This window comes from Pelophylax lessonae (assembly GCF_965119305.1).
Source record: "Pelophylax lessonae genome assembly, chromosome: 9".
Classification (NCBI taxonomy): domain Eukaryota; kingdom Metazoa; phylum Chordata; class Amphibia; order Anura; family Ranidae; genus Pelophylax; species Pelophylax lessonae.
In genome coordinates, this window is record NC_138776.1 from 48,346,315 (window position 1) to 48,366,975 (window position 20,661).

Genomic DNA, 20,661 nt, shown 5'->3' on the forward strand with positions numbered 1-20,661 from the left:
TCAGTGATTGCAGTATTCTAGTCTGCATCCCCCAAGGTAATACTTAAAATCTGGCCTGTTAGTGGGTCCCGAGGACCGGAATTGAGAACCACTGTGCTATTGTATTGAACTCAGGTTACCACTGTATGCTGACATCTAGTGGTGGTTTAGGGCCACTAATTGGTGTTTACTTAAAGGCTAAGTTCACCTTTGGAGCAAATACCATGTTAAAGCTCCTGCATTCTCACCCCCCCCCCCATCCCTCCTCCCTGTGACAGCGGGCGGGGGATCCTCTCCCCGCACTTGCTGTCACATTTTAAAAAGAGTGCGGCCTGGCAGGGCTCCACCCAGTTCTTTGAATAAATAAATTACAAGTAGCGGCCGGCGGCTTGTATTTCTCAATGACCTGCGAGGGCGCTAATGAGCATCCTCGTAGTTCATTGATTCTTCATGCAATTCAGTAACTGCCTGCTTGTAACTGCCTGCCTGTATCGGGGGTACGGGAAGACAGTGTACTGAGAGTCCGCTGGATCCTGGCATTGCACCCACAATCTGCTTATTGTAGATGCAATGCTTTACAGGCTCCAGTGTAAAAAAAATAATAAATGCACATTTTTTTACTTGCAAAAAGATATGAATTTATTATGCAGGCTCTATCGTGGGAGCTATCCTTTCTCAGCGAGGCAGTGTAAAGCTTCATACTTGTGCTTATTTCTCTCGTTTAATGTCTTTAGCAAAAATGATTTATGACATTGGGAATAAAGAGTGGCTGGCAATTAAGGAAGCCTTTTCCAAATGGAGGCAACTGTTGGAGGGGGCTAATCATCCCTTAAATGTTCTCACCGGTCATAAAACTTTGGAATTAATTTGTTCTGCCAGTTGATTGTCTTCTAGACAAGCAGTAAGGCTGATACTTTATCGAGGATGTTGCCTGAGCTTCTCTAAGAAGGCGACTCTGAATGTACAATCCTGCATCAGAAGAATTTCCTAGGGGCCAAAAATTCCAAGACATTTTCGAGTCTCCTCAAAGAGTGCTTTGAGAATGACTGACTTCTCAATCATCCTCCTAAAGACATTAATCTTCAGTACAAGAAGGGCTTTTGGATTCAAGCACATCTTCTCTCATGGTCCATCTGCTAAGTTGGGTAAAAATTTTGTAGGGCCTTTTCAGATCACTGCGCAAATCACCTTTCGCAAATCACACTTCCTGACAGTATGAAGATTCACCCTGTTTTTCACATTTCGCAACTCAAACCATTTAATGAAAATTATTTTTCTGGAAGAATTCTTCTACCTCCTCCACCTGTTGAGGTACAGGGTGAAGAAGAATTTGTGGTTAAGAAAGTTCTTGATTCCAGAATCTTTAGGAACAAATTACAATAACTGGTTTAATGGGAAAGATATGGGCCAAATGAAAATTCTTGGGAACGTAAGGAGAATGTTCATGCCCCTAGATCAGCAATAGAATTCCACCAGAGGTTTCCTCACAAACCTGGTCCTAAGGGAAAGAGGGGATCTGAACCTGTGGCCTCTGCTATGTCTGGATGGTGTCTCTTCTAGCTGAGCCTCCTGAGATGCTTGACTGCTCCCTGCCTAATTCTTTAGTAAATCACGCCTTGTGACTTGTTTCTCTTTAATCTTGAACTCTTTGCTCCTCCCATTAAGTTTCTATTAAACCATGCCTTTGCACTTCCTGTTTGCCAGATTATTGTGTCACTTCTGCTGCCGTCCATATCTTCGCTACCGCTCATTACCAACCTTTGGCTTGTTACTCGACTATTCTTCTGTCTCATGCCAACCTGCAACCACTTGTTACCAATCCTTGGCTTGTTTACTGGCTATGCTTCTGCTTGTTCCCAACCTGCAACCTCTTGTTACAGACTTTTTGCTTGTTTTTCGACTACGCATCTGCCTGATCCCAACCTGCAACCACTTGTTACAGACCCTTGGCTTGTTTACTGACTACACTTCTGCATGATCCCAACCTGCAACCACATGTTACTGACCTTTGGCTTGTTCATCACCTATGCTTCTGCCTGGTCCCAACCTGCAACCACTTGTTTACTGACTATGCTTCTGCTTGATCCCTACCTGCTATGTCTGCTACTGGACCCTGGCTTGCTCACCTCCTGGTGGGGCTTTCTTGAGGATCAAGACCCAGTAATAGCACACAGCAAAACCCATCTTTACCTTTAGAAGCTCTGGTGAATACTGGTTAATGCTTAGACCCCACAACTCAGGTTAGCCTGCATCATTCGACAGGGTGACCTGCTTGTATACATATCCTGCTGGTTGGTGGGAGCCTCTCTACTGCTATAGCTAATGGTCTCCAAACCTGACCCCTGGCCGTGACATTTTGGGGTCGATTTACTGAAACTGGAAAGTGCAAAATCTGGTGCAGCTGTGCATAGAAACCAATCAGCTTCCAGGTTTTTTTCATCAGAGCATGAACAAGCTGAAGTTAGAAGCTGATTGGCTACTCTGCACAGCTGCACCAGATTTTGCACTCTAGCTTTAGTAAATCAACCCCTCTATGTCTTACTGAAGAGTTAGTCTGCCTTTGGATGGTGGCAAGCTAGCTAAGTCTATCAAGCTATTTCAATGCATTAAAGTGGATGTAAACCCCATTCATGAAATCTGACCTGGGCACATGTCTGTAGTGTTTACTTCTCTCTCTCTCTCTCTCTCTGTCTCCAAAGTGCTGAGTCCCGTGTCTTTCTGCTGCTCCGTTCCTCTATTATCAGCATAATAACTTCTGACATGTTCTCAGACAGGAGATAAAAGCAGCTGGAAATTTGTATCAGGGAGGTAACTTAGAGACAGATTAGCAGAGAGCTTGTTTATTCACAGCACAGCTCTGCAAGTTTCTTTGTTCCTCTGCCTATGTAGAGGGGGGGGGGGGGGTATGCCTTTCCTCCAATTAGCTCACACACAATATATGCCTAGACTCCTCTCCCACTGCTGAAACAGGAAGAAACATTTCTAACATGATGTGCACATTTTAAAGAATATGGAAAGCTGAAGACAGCAGATATACATGTAAAACTTTTGTAGGGAGATCTCTGTGTATCATCTGAGGCAGTACACTTCATTGGGTATATGTGAGGGTTAACATTTAACCCTTTAAGAGCATTTGAAACATAGTATGTCCTATCAAATATTATACAAAACGTTAGAGTATAAAACATTTCCTTTTATTTTCATTAAATATCTATTTGAGGATCACAGATGGGGGAAGGGATGTGAAGGAAGCAGTGTTATAGGTGTCTGTACAGAATACAGCATATAGCTGGATAGGCCTGGTAGTTATTATTAAGACGTCTGCCCTCTAGGGCCTGTGGACAATTACCCCCTGTGTGACCACTGTAAGTACAGATAAAGGAGACTCACGTTAACAATGTCATATGCAAAGGAGAGCTTGAAGACCCAATCCAGCTCAATGTCAATATTGTGCAAAACATCCTAAAATTCAGAAAATATTGATGGTTATCTACAACGGTCTACTATACACAGGAGCCCCATTACACACTCAAAATATACAAACCAATCTCTGTGGACTCTTAGTTCTAGCTACGGGCTACCAATTCTATTACATTGTTTTATTTGAAAATATTTGCATCTAGTTATGGGATGTGACAGTTTAACACTGAGGTTTAGTGCTTATATTCTGCCAGAAAATAGCAGCAATCACTGTAGTAGCACCAACTACTGCAGTGATCAAGGCTGTAGATAAGGGGATACCACCAGTCCTGGGAGGCCCAGGCAGCAGGGTGATAGGCACGGCAATTACTGAAACCAATTCCCTGTATGGCTCTCTCTGCAGAAGCTGAAAGCTGGCTTCTTCTCCTCTCCACCCCACCGGCTTTCAACTGCTGCAGAGAGAGCCATACAGGAGATCAGTTTCAGTAATTGCTCCCCCGCCACATCAATCGCCCTTACTGTGAACGATACGTTTAAACGTGCTGCCCTGGCCCACCTGTGTGCCCCTCCTACCCTGGAAGTGCTGCAGGCTTTCCTCCTCTCCTTACCGCCGGCAGCTGCAAGCACATAAAAGGATCCTTCTGGATGAAAGTGGGGGAAGAGTGCAATAAATATGTAATATTACCCAAAATCTTCTTCCTAAATCAACATAATAAGTGATCAGTACTGATCACTCACTGGATTTATTCATAACAGAAGCATAGAAAACTGTGTTTATTTGGGTGGGGGCCTTGTCAGGTTGGCTCTATGGGGGCCCGTGGTTTCTTACAGCAGTCCTGACAGTGATTGTCATCTTCTAAAGCAGTCCCACAGGTATGAGATATATATATACAGTATCGCACAAAAGTGAGTACACCCCTCACATTTTTGTAAATATTTTATTATACCTTTTCATGTGACAACACTGAAGAAATTACACTTTGCTACAATGTAAAGTAGTGAGTGTACAGCTTGTATAACAGTGTAAATTTGCTGTCCCCTCAAAATAACTCAGCACACAGCCATTAATGTCTAAACTGCTGGCAACAAAAGTGAGTACACCCCTAAGTTATAATGTCCAAATTGGGCCCAAAGTGGCAATATTTTGTGTGGCCACCTTTATTTTCCAGCACTGCCTTAACCCTCTTGGGCATGGAGTTCACCAGAGCTTCACAGGTTGCCACTGGAGTCCTCTTCCACTCCTCCATGATGACTTCACGGAGCTGGTGGATGTTAGCGACCTTGCGCTCCTCCACCTTCTATTTAAGGATGCCCCACAGATGCTAAATAGCGTTTAGGTCTGGAGACATGCTTGGCCAGTCCATCACCTTTACCCTCAACTTCTTTAGCAAGGCAGTGGTCGTCTCGGAGCTGTGTTTGGGGTCGTTATGTTGGAAAACTGCCCTGGGGCCCAGTCTCCAAAGGGAGGGCATCATGCTCTGCTTCAGTATGTCACAGTACATGTTGGCATGTTGACATGTTGGCATTCATGGTTCCCTCAATGAACTTTAGCTCCCCAGTGTTGGCAGCACTCATGCAGCCCCAGACCATGACACTCCCAACACCATGCTGGATTGTAGGCAAGACACACTTGTCTTTTTACTCTTCACCTGGTTGCCACTACACAAGCTTGACACCATCTAAACCAAATAAGTTTATATTGGTCTCATCAGACCACAGGACATGGTTCCAGTAATCCATGTCCTTAGTCTGCTTGTCTTCAGCAAACTGTTTGCGGGCTTTCTTGTGCATCATCTTTAGAAGAGGCTTTCTTCTGGGATGACAGCCATGCAGACCAATTTGATGCAGTGTGCGGCGTATGGTCTGAGCACTGACAGGCTGACCCACCCCTTCAACCTCTGCAGCAATGCTGGCAGTGTTCATACGTCTATTTCCCAAAGACAACCGCTGGATATGACACTGAGCACGTGCACTCAAATGCTTTGGTCGACCATGGCGAGGCCTGTTCTGACTGGAACCTGTCCTGTTAAACCGCTGTATTGTCTTGGCCACCATGCTGCAGCTCAGTTTCAGGGTCTTGGCAATCTTCTTATAATCTAGGCCATCTTTATGTAGAGCAACAATTCTTTTTTTCAGATCCTCAGAGGGTTCTTTGCCATGAGGTGCCATGTTGAACTTCCAGTGACCAGTATGAGAGAGTGAGAGCAATAACACCAAATTTAACACACTTGCGTCACATTCACACCTGAGACCTTGTAACACTAATGAGTCACATGACCCCAGGGAGGAAAAATGGCTAATGGGGCCCAATTTGGACATTTTCACTTAGGGGTGTACTCACTTTTGTTGCCAGCGGTTTAGACATTAATGGCTATGTGTTGAGTTATTTTGAGGGGACAGCATATTTACACTGTTATACAAGCTGTACACTCACTACTTTACATTGTAGCAAAGTGTCATTTCTTCAGTGTTGTCACAGGAAAAGATAATAAAATATTTACAAAAATAATAGGGGTGTACTCACTTTTGTGAGATACTGTTTGTGTATATATATATATGTGTATATGTATACAGTCTTAGTTTTTCAACAAATGTAATTGAGATTATTTATTCAAATTCTCTTACATGTCATGCACTTCACGACAATCGTGACTTTTCCAGCTATCGCTTAGTGAGAAGAATAACTCATTCAGCGTGTGACCAGCATCTGTAAGAATGGCTAATAATTGTTAGACTGCATGAAGAGGCAATGAGCCCCCTTACCTTCAGACTGCCTTTCTTGCAGTACTGGGTCAGAATGCAGACATTGGGGGGCTCGATGCAGACACCAAAAATAGTAATGAGATTCTCATGTTTCAACTCTCGAATCTGGAGAAGGAAAGCAAAGGTTTTAGAGAACACACACTTTACATTTCTACTAATATGACACTCTATTTGGCTAAGAATGATGTTTAAAGTAACATCTTAGATAAAGATTTAAAGAGCACCTGTACTATGGAACCAGTCATAAAAAATGCCTATAGGCTTCCTGCATACAGTTTTTTTTTTTTTTACCCATTACTGACTTATCATACCTTGCGGTGGTGGCGATATTAATAGAGGCAGGACTTTGCTTCCTCTTGTCAAAGCAGCCACTCTTCTCCCTCCCATTACTGGTGCTGTGATGCCTGGTGGGGTAATAAGAGGTGAAGGAAGATCCACTGAATGGAGGGAGCAGGGAGATCCTGGCCCTGCAAGTCCTCAGGTGCAGCTTCCTTTACAGCAAGGAGAACCCTGGGCAGCACAATAATGACATCACCAAATCTCAATCCAAGTTTGGTGAAACTAGCAGTCAGAAACAGCAGTGCCTTAGATCAGTGGTCCTCAACTCCGGTCCTCAGGGCCCACTAACAGGCCAGATTTTAGGTATTACCTTGGGGAGATGCAGACTAGTGTACTGCAATCACTGAGAAGCAAATTATATCACCTGGGATGTATTTCAGTTATCTTGCAAACCTGGCCTGTTAGTGTACCATGAGGACCATGGTTGAGAACCACTGCCTTAGATGATCTTACATTGCTTATATAATATCTCTTAACCATCCCAAGATTTAATCAAAATACTGGTGTCCCATGAATCTGGGCCCTGGGCTACACTAATTCACATTGCAGGTGCCCTCCAGGTCATCAGCATCAAGTTTGCACATGCAACAGCCATCCCTCCCTGCCTGTTATAACAGTACAGGTCAGAGCAGAGGGAGCTTCTCCTAGGCTCATCCTAGGTTCTGATGGTGTATCCTGCACAAGAAGAGGAGCCCAGGACAAAGGATGTACTCTTTCGGTGAGCCTTTCTGTGTTTGAGGGCTGTATGAGGTTAGTCGACTACATATGATTGGACACAGCTGATCACATGGGTAAAGAGTCATTTCATTGACTCTGTACCGAGATCGGGGTCACCCGAGGGCTGCGAGAGAGACTGTTCTAGTGCGCTGTCACATGACGGCGTCCCAGAACAATGGATACACCGCTGCGCCGGCGGGTAAGAAGTGGTTAAGGTACAGTAGGCTCACAAAGAGTGATAGCTCTCTGTCTATGTTATTGTACAGAAATCATGTGTAATGGGAGAGTTTTTTATTTTAATGATTGTGCTGAGGTTTATGTGTGTCTGTAAGATTCTTGTAAGTGGCGCAGCAATCAAAGCATATTTTTAGATACAAGGAAGCCTAGGTTTTGTTTAACCACTTCAGCTCCAGAAGGTTTACCTCCCCCCCCCCCTTCATGACCGGGCCCTTTTTTGTGACACGGCACTGTGTTAATTTAACTGACAATTGTGCAGTTGTGCGACACTGTACCCAAATAAGTTTTATGTCCTTTTTTCCCCACAAATAGAGCTTTCTTTTGGTGGTTTTTGATCACCTCTGCAGATTTTATTTTTTGTGCTATAAAAGAAAAAAAAAAACAATATTTTTTGCTTTCTGCTATAAAACATATCCAATATAAAAAAAAGTAAAAAATCTAGTTTCTTCATCAAATTAGGCCAATATGTATTCTGCTACATATTTTTGGAAAAAAAATCCCACTAAGTGTATATTGGTTTGCGCAAAACATAGTTACATAGTTAGTGAGGTTGAAAAAAGACATCAGTCCATCCAGTTCAACCTATGATGTGTGTGTGTGTTTGCTGTTAACCGTACATCGTATACCCCTTTATGTTGTGGTCTTTAAGGTGCCCATCTAATAGTTTTTTGAAACTATCAATGCTCCCTGCTGATACGACTGTTTGCGGAAGAGAATTCCACATCCTTACTGCTCTTACATTGAAGAACCCCCTACGTATTTTAAGATTGAACCGCCTTTCCTCTAGTTTTAGTGAGTGGCCACGTGTCTTATTGTATTCCCTTTCTCTGAATAGTTTGTTCCTTATGCTAGGGTCGCCAGTACAGTATTTGTTTTTTTTGTTTTTTTTCAAATATAAATTTTATTCAGGAAGTTCAGCTTAAATACATTGACAATTCAACAAGTAATACAATATCATTTAACCTTTATTATTCCCAATCTTTCATTGTTTACTCAACTTATATTCCTTCCTTATTTTCCTTTTTTGTCCCTTGCCAACCCTCCCCCTTCCCTCCCCCCCCCCCCAAATAAAGAGAGAAAGGAGGAAAAAAAAAAAAAAAGGGTTTTAATTGTTCCGCTGCCGTCAGCATGGGGGACCCATTATCCTTCCGCTATGTTTCCTATATTTTCCTTCCATTTATCCTCCTATGAATTGTTTCCCTTCCTCAGAGACTATAAAAAAGTTCCATGCTTCCCATATCTTTTTATATTTCTCCTGTCTATTTTGGGAGAAAGCAATTAACTCTTCCATTCTTCTAATATCCTCTACTCTGTGTATCCATTCTACCATCGAGGGGGGTTGTGTTTTTTTCCAGTTGCCTGGGATACATGCTTTAGCTGCATTTACTAAATACGGAATAATAGAATTTTCATATCTCCCCGCCGGTATATCTGACCCCTGCAACAGGAAAAAAAGCGGATTTTCTTCAATCTTATATTCCGTAAATTTTTGAATAATATTTTTTACTCCCTCCCAGAATGGTTTTATATCTACACAGGTTCAAAAAATATGGTACAATGTACCTTCCTCTTTTTTGAGTACAGTATTTGTACATTGATATCATATCCCCTCTCAATCGTCTCTTCTCCAGAGAGAATAAGTTCAGTGCTTGTAGTCTTTCCTCATAGTTGATGTCCTCCATTCCCCTAATTATTTTTGTTGCCCTTCTCTGGAGTCTCTCCAGTTTCAGCACATCCCCATTAATCACCACCCTTTGCACTCTCCCCTGGAGCCAGTTCTCTATCCAGGTACTCACCTTATGGTCCATACCTACCTTCCTTAGTTTGAACAGTAAGCGTTTGTGGGGAACGGTGTCAAAGGCCTTTGCACAGTCCAGATACACCACATCCACAGGCTTACCTTTATCTAGGTGGCAGCTCACTTCATCATAGAAGGTTAATAGATTGGTTTGGCAAGAATGATTTTTCATGAATCCATGCTGATTACTACTAATAATAACATTTTCATTACTAAAGTCGTGTATGTGGTCCCTTAACATCCCCTCCAAAATCTTGCAGACTACTGATGTTAGGCTGACCGGCCTATAGTTACCCGGGATATATCTCTGCCCTTTTTTAAATATTGGTACCACGTTGGTTTTTTTCCAATCAGCTGTCACCATACCCGTCTGTAAACTATCCTTAAAGATCAAGAATAATGGTCTGGCAATCACCTGGCTGAGCTCTTTAAAAACCCTCGGGTGCAAGCCATCCGGTCCCGGTGATTTATTTATGTTAAGTTTCTCTAGTTTAGTTCTAAGTCTATCTTCTGTTAGCCATCGCGGTACTTCCTGAGGTGTGTTATTTAGTTTGGCCTTACAAGCTGGGTTAGTGTAGCCCCCCAATTATTTTGTGAAGACTGAAGAGAAGAAATTATTTAACACTATCGCCTTTTCTCTGTCCTCTGTGGCCAAATCTCCCTTGTCGTCTTTTATGGGGCCAATGTGTTCTGGCCTCGCTTTCTTACTGTTTATATACTTAAAGAATTTCTTGGGGTTCTTTTTACTCTCTTCCGCTATATGTCTCTCGTGTTCTATTTTAGCCGCCTTGATTTCGTCTTTACATTTCTTATTACACACTTTGTAATGCTTAAATGCTGCCAATGACCCCTCAGTCTTGTATTTTTTGAAGGCCTTTTCTTTAGCATTAATATGCATTTTTATCTTGGAGTTTAGCCACCCAGGGTTTTGTTTTGCTCTTTTAAATTTATTTCCCTTTGGAATGCACTGGCCAATCCCTTTGTTAAGTATGCTCTTGAAGCACTCCCATTTTTCCTTTGTGTTCTTTGTTCCCAGGGTTCTATCCCATTTGACCCTATTTTCTAGCAGAGAGCGCAGTTTTGGGAAATTGGCTCTTTTGAAATTCAGTGTTCTTATATTACCCTTGTGTTTCCTGTTACTATGATTAATACTGAAACTAATTGACCTATGGTCACTGTTTGCTAAGTTGCCCCGTATTTCTATATCCGTGAGCAGGTCTGTATTGTTGGTAATCAGTAGGTCAAGTTCCGCATTGCTTCTTGTCGGTGCGTTCACCATCTGACCCATGAAATTGTCCTGCAAAACATTTAGGAACTGCCGAGCCTTGGCTGAATGTGCGGTTCCTTCTGCCCAGTCTATATCTGGATAATTAAAGTCCCCCATTATAATGACATTTCCCATCCTTGCTGCCAATCCTATATGTAAAAGGAGGTCCGCCTCCCCTCCTCCCTCTGGTTGGGGGGCCCATAGCATACGCCCAATATTACCTTCCCCACAGTGCCTTCCCTTTGAAGTTCTACCCATAGGGATTCTACCTCGTCCATAGCTCCATTATTATTATCATCCCTCATATTTACCTGCACACTGTTCTTAATATACAGACATATCCCTCCCCCTTTTTTTACCTTCTCTATCCCTGCGATAAAGGGAATACCCCTGAATGGTCGCCATCCAGTCACGAGAGCTGTCAAACCAAGTCTCTGTTATCCCCACAAAATCTAAGTCCTCCTCAAACATCAGCAGCCCCAGCTGCAAAAGCTATAGCATCTACAAACTATGGGATCTATTTTTATTTTTTTCTAGTAATGGCGCCAATCAGTGACTCACAGTGGGACTGCGATATTGCAGCGGACAGATCGGACACTAACTGACACTTTTTTGGGAACCAGTGACACCAGCACAGTGATCAGTGCTAAAAATATGCACTGTCACTGTACTAATGACACTGGCTGGAAGACTTAACTGTGTGCCTAGCCGGTGTTTTTGCACTGTGGGGGTGGAGCTTTTACTAGGGGAAGGCAGTTATCTGTGTCCCTGCTTTGCAGGAACACAGGATCCATGCATTCCCTACTGACAGAACCCCAATCTGTCTTGTTTAAATAGGTAGACTACTGTTCTACCTCTGTGCTGGATAATCTGTGGGTGCCAGCAGGTTTCGCTGATTGGCTCCTGCTGTGCATAATCACAGCGGAAGCGAGCCGTCGGCACCACACATTCGTACCTGGTACCCGGAAGTGCAGGATCACAGATCTATATATATATATATATATATATATATATATATATATACTGTATATACGTATATGATCTAGTATACAGCCAGCCTGTAGCAGTAAAACTACTGAAGGGTGGTCGACAAGTGGTTAACCTCTTAAGCCCCTCCCACTGTAAATAGTTTGGCCACACCCATTGTTCACCACCCTGCAGTGTGCGTGCCGCCTTACTAGTCTCACTTGGGTGGCCCAAAGGTGCCTAAGCTTTATATATAAGCAACACTCCCAGCGCTAAGGAAGATTATCCCCTCGCTGCGGCCACATTTCAACCACACCCAATTTTTTACCATGGCACGCTTACTGTGCTGCAGGTCACTGTCTCCCTGAAATGTCCCTCATTCTCAGGTTCTAAAGTTGAGAGGTATGCTTATATACAGTTATGAGGCTACATAAAAAGGAGTGCCTAGGCACAGGAAGTAAACTGCTATTTTCCTGGAGAAATTCAACACAAAAGGTAAAAAATGTTTACAGCTGTCAAAAACATGAGGAGGTCAGCATTGAAAGTATTTTCTTTTGAAAGTTTTCCTCTAAGTTTCTGACAAACTCACCACGCGGAATTCCTTTAGCACCGATGGCTTCTTCACTCGCAAAGACGCCATTTGGTCAGTGAGGAACTTAAGGGCCACGTTAATACCCTAAAAAAAACAAACAAACATTTTTTATAGTGCATTAAATAAGTCCTTAATCACCATATGCAGAAAAAAAACAACAAAAAAAAAAAAACACATGGTGAGATGTGACTCTCAAACATTAAAAATAATATACCCCCCCCCCCCACCAAAAAGAATACGTGAATAGAGATACGCATGATGGAAAAATTTGCTTGTTTTCGGTTTCATTTGTTAATTTCGTTTCATCATAATTGTTATGTTAGAATGATTTGTTTTCGCTGTTCTGAATTGATTCGTATTTTCAGAAGTTCTGTTATTCTTTTGTTATTTTCAGAAAATTGGCTATATTCGTTTTAACTACTTTTTTTTTTTTTTTTTGATGTTCCATTAAAGCATATCACTTTTTTTTTTTTAAGTTTCAAACGACTTTATTGGGAAAAAGTAATAATGTTTTAACCACTTCTGGACCAGAAGGTTTTCTCCCCTTAACCACTTTACCCTCTGAGGATTTGGCTGCTCAAAGACCAGGCCCTTTTGTGCGATTCGGCACTGCGTGACTTTAACAGACAAATGCACGGTTGTGCGACGCTGTACCCAAATTAAATTGACGTCCTTTTTTTCCCACATTAGAGCTTTCTTTTGGTGGTATTTGATCACCTGTGCGATTTTTATTTTTTAAATTGTTCTGCCACTGATGGCACCATTGCAGTCTGCCCTATCTGCCTGCTGCGTATCAGCCATGGTAAAAAGAATGCACTGGAGACACTCTTGTAAAATCTGTCTGAGACAGTTTTTCTCTCTGTATGCCAAAAGAGATTTGGTCCTAATTAGCTCCACTTTTGATTTTGGTGCATTCCATGCGACACAATGTAAAAGTGGTGCATTTTAGAACTACCTGAATTTGGTGCACAAGTCGATGTCAGAACCAAAGGTGTTGCAAAAGCTTCATGAATTTGGTGAAATACAGTAAAAAGAGGGATTAACACCAGAAAAGTGGCACAGCAGCGTTATTGAATTCCCCCCCCCCCCCCCAATGTGTCTGCAGCTGGTTGTAAGTGCCAAAAAGGCTTTTGTGCCACAATTTTACTAACCCCACCCCCCCCCCAAGCTGCAAAGGCAGCCATAGAGGGGTATAAAAAGGCCACAAAGGGGGCGGGGTCTCGGCACGGCGGAGTGAGGACATGTTGAACAGGAGCTCCCGACACATCACCTCTTTACAGCATCCTACCTAACATCAGAGACACTCACCTCGATCCATACAGGATGCCACCAAAGCGGAATCAGTGCCCGCAGCCTCAGAGGACACCCCAGCCATGCTCAAGCTCCATCGGAGACTTCTTTGCCGGCAGCCGCCGACCGGGGCCTGCACAACCCAAGATGGCGCTGGAGCACGCCGAGCCTGCGGTAAGCGCGCGCTCTCCTATTCCATCCCCCCGCCTGCAGTTCACTGCACCGCAGTCTCCCACTTCCACGGGCTCCTACACCACCAGAGGAGGCCCGGAAGATGCAGCTGACCATAGGGATCTCAGGGCTCCCATTTTATCTCTTCCCACGGCCGCGGACTTGGACCGGCTGGCTGACAGAGTAGAGAAGGCCCTACGCCAGGATATAGAGGCAATCAAAACCGACACCGCGCACCTAGGCCACAGGGTAGGGGAGGTTGAGACTAAGGTGGAGGACATTATTCCCGCTGTGCAGGCCCTCACTGACCGCTGTAGGATTCAAGATAGGTGCATTGATGCACTTTTAGACCAGCTTGATGACATGGAGAATAGGAGTCGCAGGGGGAACATTCTCATCAGAGGCCTACTTGAGGCCACAGCTGCCAGAGACATTGTCCCGACCCTTCAGGGCATCTTCAAGCAGATCCTGGGGAGGGACGCCCCGGACCATATAGAAATTGATTGGGCGCACAGGGCCCTGCGCCCCCCCTCTGACGATCCTGAAAGGCCACGGGACATTATTTGCAAGCTACACAAATACACTGTGAAAGACCGCATAATGTACCACATGAGAGGGGTTCCTGATGTGGACTTTGATGGGGCGTGGATCTCCCTATATCCTGATATCTCACGTTGCACCCTGAACTGATGCAACGCAAAGCCTTGAAACCCCTGCTGGAAACTATCAGGGAAGCGGATTTAACCTACCGCTGGGGCTTCCCCTTCAGTCTCACCGTGACTAAAAATGGCAAACAGCATGTCCTACGGAACAGAGATGACCTCCCGCACTTTGTTGCTCAGCTTGATCTTCGTCCAGTGGACGTGCCAGATTGGCGCCTTGCACCTGACCCACCTTTGCCAACCCGCACACCTCCTTGGCAACAAGCCAGACAACGAGGCCGTAACTGTACCCGCCCGCGCCCCGGGCCTTCCCGCCAGAACCCTTGAGGGACCAGTGGACCACGCCAAAACCACTTTTCTCCATGGTACCCTGTCTGCCGTCTCGGTGATGAGGGGACTTTTACCCGGGGACGGTGGCCTGACTTGATCAGCTGTGGATCGGAGCACCTCTCATCTACGGACAGCAGTGGATTGGTCTATGGGATACGATCTCATAGCCCTCTGATAACTGAAGACTCCCCCACGTCCTTTTTGAGCCCCCCTGTTCTTTCTTACTTTTCAACTACCCTAATTACTGTTTGGACTGGTGGAACTGGAACTGTTCTCTGCAGAGGTGATAGGTGGGGCGCCTCGCTCCTCCTGCCCTACCATTTTTCCCCCTTTTTTCCCCAGCTCTCCAGATTTTTGGGAGCCGGAGATGGTCCCCCTTTTTGGGGCCCCGACCACTGACGGGCAGGGGCGCCCCTCCTCTTTCCCTGCCCTTTCTAGCAGTGGGAGACGGGGCTCGCCATGGCCGGTCAGGGCACTTTTTGAGGCAGAGGATGGGCATTTGGCCTCCTCGGGTCCTCATTGTTCGCTGTTCAGTGATTGTTATTCTGTTGTTTTCATTGCCCCCCCCTTTTTTTCTGTTATGTGTACTGCCTGAAGGTCATGTTATTTCGCTTTCTATATTCCAGGGTCTTCGGTCAGATGTGAGGTGGTACTGGTGGCTCTCTCCCGCTCCTGCCCCGGGCTTCCTGGGGTCCGCTCTTATCGGATTGCATATGGCTCCTTTGAAATTCTTGACGTACAACGTCCGGGGACTGAGCTCTCAATTTAAAAGGGGTAAGTTGTGGCTTGAATTGAGGAGGCTGGGCGCACAGGTGGTTTTTCTGCAGGAGATGCATGTTTGCCCTCGGTCCATGCCGCGATTGCCAACACACCTATACAACCAATGGTTTTACTGTCATTCCCCGCGGCCGAAGTCAGGGGGGTCACGATAGCAATACACAAGAATTGTCCCTTTGTCCCAGTGGACCTCCTTCTGGATGCCCAGGGCAGGTACATTTTCCTGAAGGGTACACTATACGGTCGCCCACTGACTTTGGCTTCCAAATATGCCCCGAATTCAGGCCAATTGTCCTTTTTGGACGTGACACTGGACTCCCTGACTGCGTTCCGTGAGGGCCAACTGGTCCTCGGGGGAGATTTTAACTTCTGTGCGGACCCTCGCACTGACACTTCGACGGGACGATCAGCGCACTCGTTTGTGGCCCATCGTCGTTTCCTTAAAATACTGCAAGCCCATGGCCTGGTGGACTGTTGGAGGCTCCTCCACCCCTCCCTTAGAGACTATAGCTTCTATTCAGCGACACATAACTCCTACACGCGCATAGACATGATACTGATGGACCAGTCTCGCCTATATTCACTGGCGGGGGCAGACATTAGACCTCGTACGCTCTCTGACCATGCACCGGTGACTGCACAACTTGACCATCTACATCAGGGGGCCGGGGAGTGGACGTGGCGCCTAAATGAAAACCTGCTGGACGATGCGGTCGTGACCCGGGTGGTGACTGAGACGATCTCCGACTATTTCAGGGAGAACGGTGGTGACGAAGTCTCCCCATTTGCGGTTTGGGAGGGCCACAAGGCGGTGGTGTGGGGCGAGCTGATTTCACAGGGGGCGCGATTGTGGAGGGAACGCATGGCAGACCTCAACCAGCTTCTGGCGCGGATCCGGAAGGCGGAGTTGTCGCATAAAAAGTCACAGTCGGCAGATGCCCTTCAAACCCTTCAGACTCTCAGGGTGGAACTATCCGCACTCCTGGAGTTGCAGATACGCAGAGGTTTGCGTTACCTTTCTCACAAATTTTACGAGTTTGGTAACAAGAGCGGGCGGATGTTGGTCCGAACGTTATGTAGACAGTGGGCATCTACCCGCATCCCTAAATTACAGACTTCACAGGGCACCGTGACACAACTCCCCTCTCGGATTGCCGAGGCCTTCCGGGATTATTATGCACAGCTCTATAGCCTCTCACCGCCACTGTCAGAGGCAAGTCTGGCGGCGAAACATGCTCGGATCCACCAGTATCTGGAGGAGGCCGATGTTCCTCAACTTACTTCCCGAGCAGCGACAGCCCTTGAGCGACCCATCTCGGAAAACGAACTGGGGGTGGCACTGAAGGCACTGCCGAAGGGCAAGAGCCCTGGGCCGGACGGCTATACCAATGCGTACTACCTCAAATTTAGCTCGACCCCCATGTCCCCTATGTGCACGTATTTTAATGCATTGGCACAGGGTTCCCTTACCACTAGAGATGCGCTCCTGGCCCATATCACAGTCCTCCCTAAGGAGGGTAAGGACCTCACATTGCCAAGCAGTTACCGACTGATATCCTTGCTTAACACGGATGTCAAGATTCTAGCCCGAATCCTGGCGGATAGACTGAAACCCTTGCTACCGTCGGTGGTTCATCCTGACCAGACTGGTTTCATAGCCGGCAGGGAGGCCCGAGACAACGCCAATAGGGCACTCCAGGTTATCCACTGGGTCGGGTCCCAACCGCTCCATCGACCCTTTCGACAGGGTGGATTGGGTGTACATCCGGACGGTTCTGGAACGTCTGGGTCCACATATGTCTCGTTGGCTAGCGGCGCTATATGCCTCTCCGGAGGCTAGGGTTAAGGCGGGGGGTTACCTGTCTCCTCCCTTCCCGATTCGAAATGGCACGCGCCAGGGCTTCCCCCTTTCGCCGCTTATTTTCGCACTGACCCTGAAGCCATTTTTGGCCCGGGTCCCCCTTTTCACGGTGATCCGACGTGACCTTACTGACTGGGTGTAAGGTTCTGGCACTCTCAGTGCCTCCTATCACATCATTTCCGGGTGCTTTCCATCTACCTAGATAGATGAAGCACATATAGGTGTGTTTCCCTTTAAGAGTGCTGACATCATCATGAGGCGCCGGACTGAACAGCTATTTAAATCAGCAGCTTTCACTCACATGTGTTCGTTCAACCTGCTTTGTGCCTTGATGCTAACCTGTCTTGAAGCTCTCATGCTTGCAAGCATACCTCGCTGTCGGAACCACGCTGCGCTGATCCCTGTATCCCGCTACCGGATCATCCGCTCTTGCCGAACCTCTCCTCTGCTACATTGCTACTAGTGATAAGTACCCCACAGGGGAAACCTCTATAACCTTCATACTAAAGCTTACACTATCTAGCTCTGCATACTAAGGACTATTATTACATCTGCATTATCTAAGATTGCTAGCTCTTGAGCCTACTACCATCTGCTCTTGCACTGGGTTGGTCTCTCCTGTATGTTCACCTGCTACTCTATCATCTGCTACCATACATGATTGCTAACCTATCTGCATCCCATCTGCTACTATCTTACTTTCAAGAACATTTCCTTTCAAGTGTCTGTCATCTACCATCTCTACCCAACCTGTCTCTTCAGCATATCATCACTGTGTTACTATATACATAAGTCACTCTAGGAACATCTTATTGAGTGTGTGTATTTACTTGCTGAATTGAGATCATCCACACATGATGAGTCTTTGGGAGTTGGGATTGGTGTCTCAGCGTTTCTCTACATGACTACTGAAGTGGAATATTTCTGCAGCTGTAAATCCACATCATACATAAAACGCAGGAGCGTTACAGATTGAACGAACCAGATAAAATGGATTCAGCAGAAATGACCACTCAGGTGACACAGTTAACACAACAAGTAACTGCGTTAATACACGCACTTACTGAATTAAAAGAAGACAATCAGGCTCTGACGCAGCAGGTGGCCAGACTGACACAGCCTACTGCTGCTCAACCCCCAGAACCTCTTGTCCTTCTACCAGACAGGTTTGATGGTTCCCGTTCCTCTTTTCTTTTTTTTCGTATGGATTGTGAGCTCCTATTTATCCTTAAGCCCAGGACCTATCATAATGACTTTATTAAAGTGCATGCTGCCATTAATTTTCTTTCTGGCAAAATAAAAATGTGGGCATACGAGAAACTGCAAGAAAAAAGTCTGATCCTAGACAATTGGGAATCATTTGCAATTGCGATGCACTCCCAGTGTCTCCCCTCCCAAAAATCTACTCCTAAACCTGCTCCAGGTAACCGCAGACCTCGGCTACCTAGGGAAAAAAGGAAACCAAATGAATATGGTGATCCTGCCTGGTCATGGTCCAAGCCTGCCTTAAACAGTCAGCCTTGTCACTCTGACACATCTCATTTGAACCCTGATCCTACAGAGATGGATGAGGAGCCTATGGAGATTGGTGCCGTACATACTAAGTTGTCCTTACAAAAAAAAAAAGATCACAGGAGAATCTGTGGCCTTTGTTTTTATTGTGGAGAAGGGGGACATTTCATTACATCCTGCCCAACCCGACCCCATAGGCCTAAGGCTCTCCCAATGGAGGCCAGGCGAATCCGAACTGTCTTCCCTGAAAAACAGCCTGGAAATTACCAAGGCTGTTGCCAGCCCTGTCCCCGTTCTATATCAGAAAAGGACACCCAGAAATTGGCAGATGTTGGTATAGATACTCCTATTTTTGCAAGTACATTTCTAGCTTCCAATGAAAACATTGAGATTCTTGCACCTGACTGCGTACGCGCTTCTAATGACACGGTGGTATGTAGGAAGGATCTGAGGATGTTTGAAGAAGCATTGGTTGCTAGGACTACTTCGGATGGTTATGCGTCCGATTCTAGTGAGGGGTTCATGTAGCAGACACCCTAACAACAAGTGATCCGATTCTCACATCGGTTACCAACCTGATCCGATTTTCATATCGGCAACAAGTGATCCGATTCTCACATCGGTTACCAACCTGATCCGATTCTCGTATCGGCAACAAGTCCTATCCGATTCTCAGATCGGTTACCAACCTGATCCGATTCTCATATCGGCAACAAGTGATCCGATTCTCACATCGGTTACCAACCTGATCCGATTTTCATATCGGCAACAAGTGATCCGATTCTCACATCGGTTACCAACCTGATCCGATTTTCATATCGGCAACAAGTGATCCGATTCTCACATCGGTTACCAACCTGATCCGATTCTCGTATCGGCAACAAGTGATCCGATTCTCGCATCGGTTACCAACCTGATCCGATTCTCATATCGGCAACAAGTGATCCGATTCTCACATCGGTTACCAACCTGATCCGATTCTCGTATCGGCAACAAGTGATCCGATTCTCACATCGGTTACCAACCTGATCCGATTCTTGTATCGGCAACAAGTGATCCGATTATCACATCGGTTACCAACCTGATCCGATTCTCATATCGGCAACAAGTGACCCGATTCTCACATCGGTTACCAACCTGATCCGATTCTCATATCGGCAACAAGTGATCCGATTCTCACATCGGTTACCAACCTGATCCGATTCTCATATCGGCAACAAGTGATCCGATTCTCACATCGGCAACAAGTTTTTTTTTTTTCCGATTTTCACATCGGCAACCAGTCTTATCCGATTCTCGTATCGGCAACCAGTTTTTTACCGATTTTCACATCGGCAACCAGTCTTATCCGATTCTCGTATCGGCAACCAGTCTTATCCGATTCTCGTATCGGCAACCAGCCTTATCCGATTCTCGTATCGGCAACCAGTCTTATCCGATTCTCGTATCGGCAACCAGTCTTATCCGATTCTCGTATCGGCAACCAGCTTTTTCCGATTCTTATATCGACAACCAGCCTTAGAGGCCTTCCGGAGCCGGCCTTACGGGGGGGGGGGGGGTACTGTAAGGTTCTGGCACTCTCAGTGCCTCCTATCACATCATTTCCGGGTGCTTTCCATCTACCTAGATAGATGAAGCACATATAGGTGTGTTTCCCTTTAAGAGTGCTGACATCATCATGAGGCGCCGGACTGAACAGCTATTTAAATCAGCAGCTTTCACTCACATGTGTTCGTTCAACCTGCTTTGTGCCTTGATGCTAACCTGTCTTGAAGCTCTCATGCTTGCAAGCATACCTCGCTGTCGGAACCACGCTGCGCTGATCCCTGTATCCCGCTACCGGATCATCCGCTCTTGCCGAACCTCTCCTCTGCTACATTGCTACTAGTGATAAGTACCCCACAGAGGAAACCTCCATAACCTTCATACTAAAGCTTACACTATCTAGCTCTTCATACTAAGGACTATTATTACATCTGC

General features: G+C 45.7%; 1 protein-coding gene across 1 annotated transcript in view; it reads right to left on the reverse strand.

The window, feature by feature from the left end:
• LOC309564206 (guanylate cyclase 2G-like) overlaps positions 1–20,661 on the reverse strand; it is a gene marked incomplete at both ends in the record, with an annotated part of 133,633 nt that overhangs the window by 35,786 nt on the left and 77,186 nt on the right. The window contains 3 exons of the mRNA XM_082268833.1: positions 3,370–3,441; positions 6,163–6,267; positions 12,076–12,162. Of these exons, the coding sequence (XP_082124959.1) occupies positions 3,370–3,441; positions 6,163–6,267; positions 12,076–12,162 (264 nt within the window). The remainder of the gene's footprint in view (positions 1–3,369; positions 3,442–6,162; positions 6,268–12,075; positions 12,163–20,661) is intronic.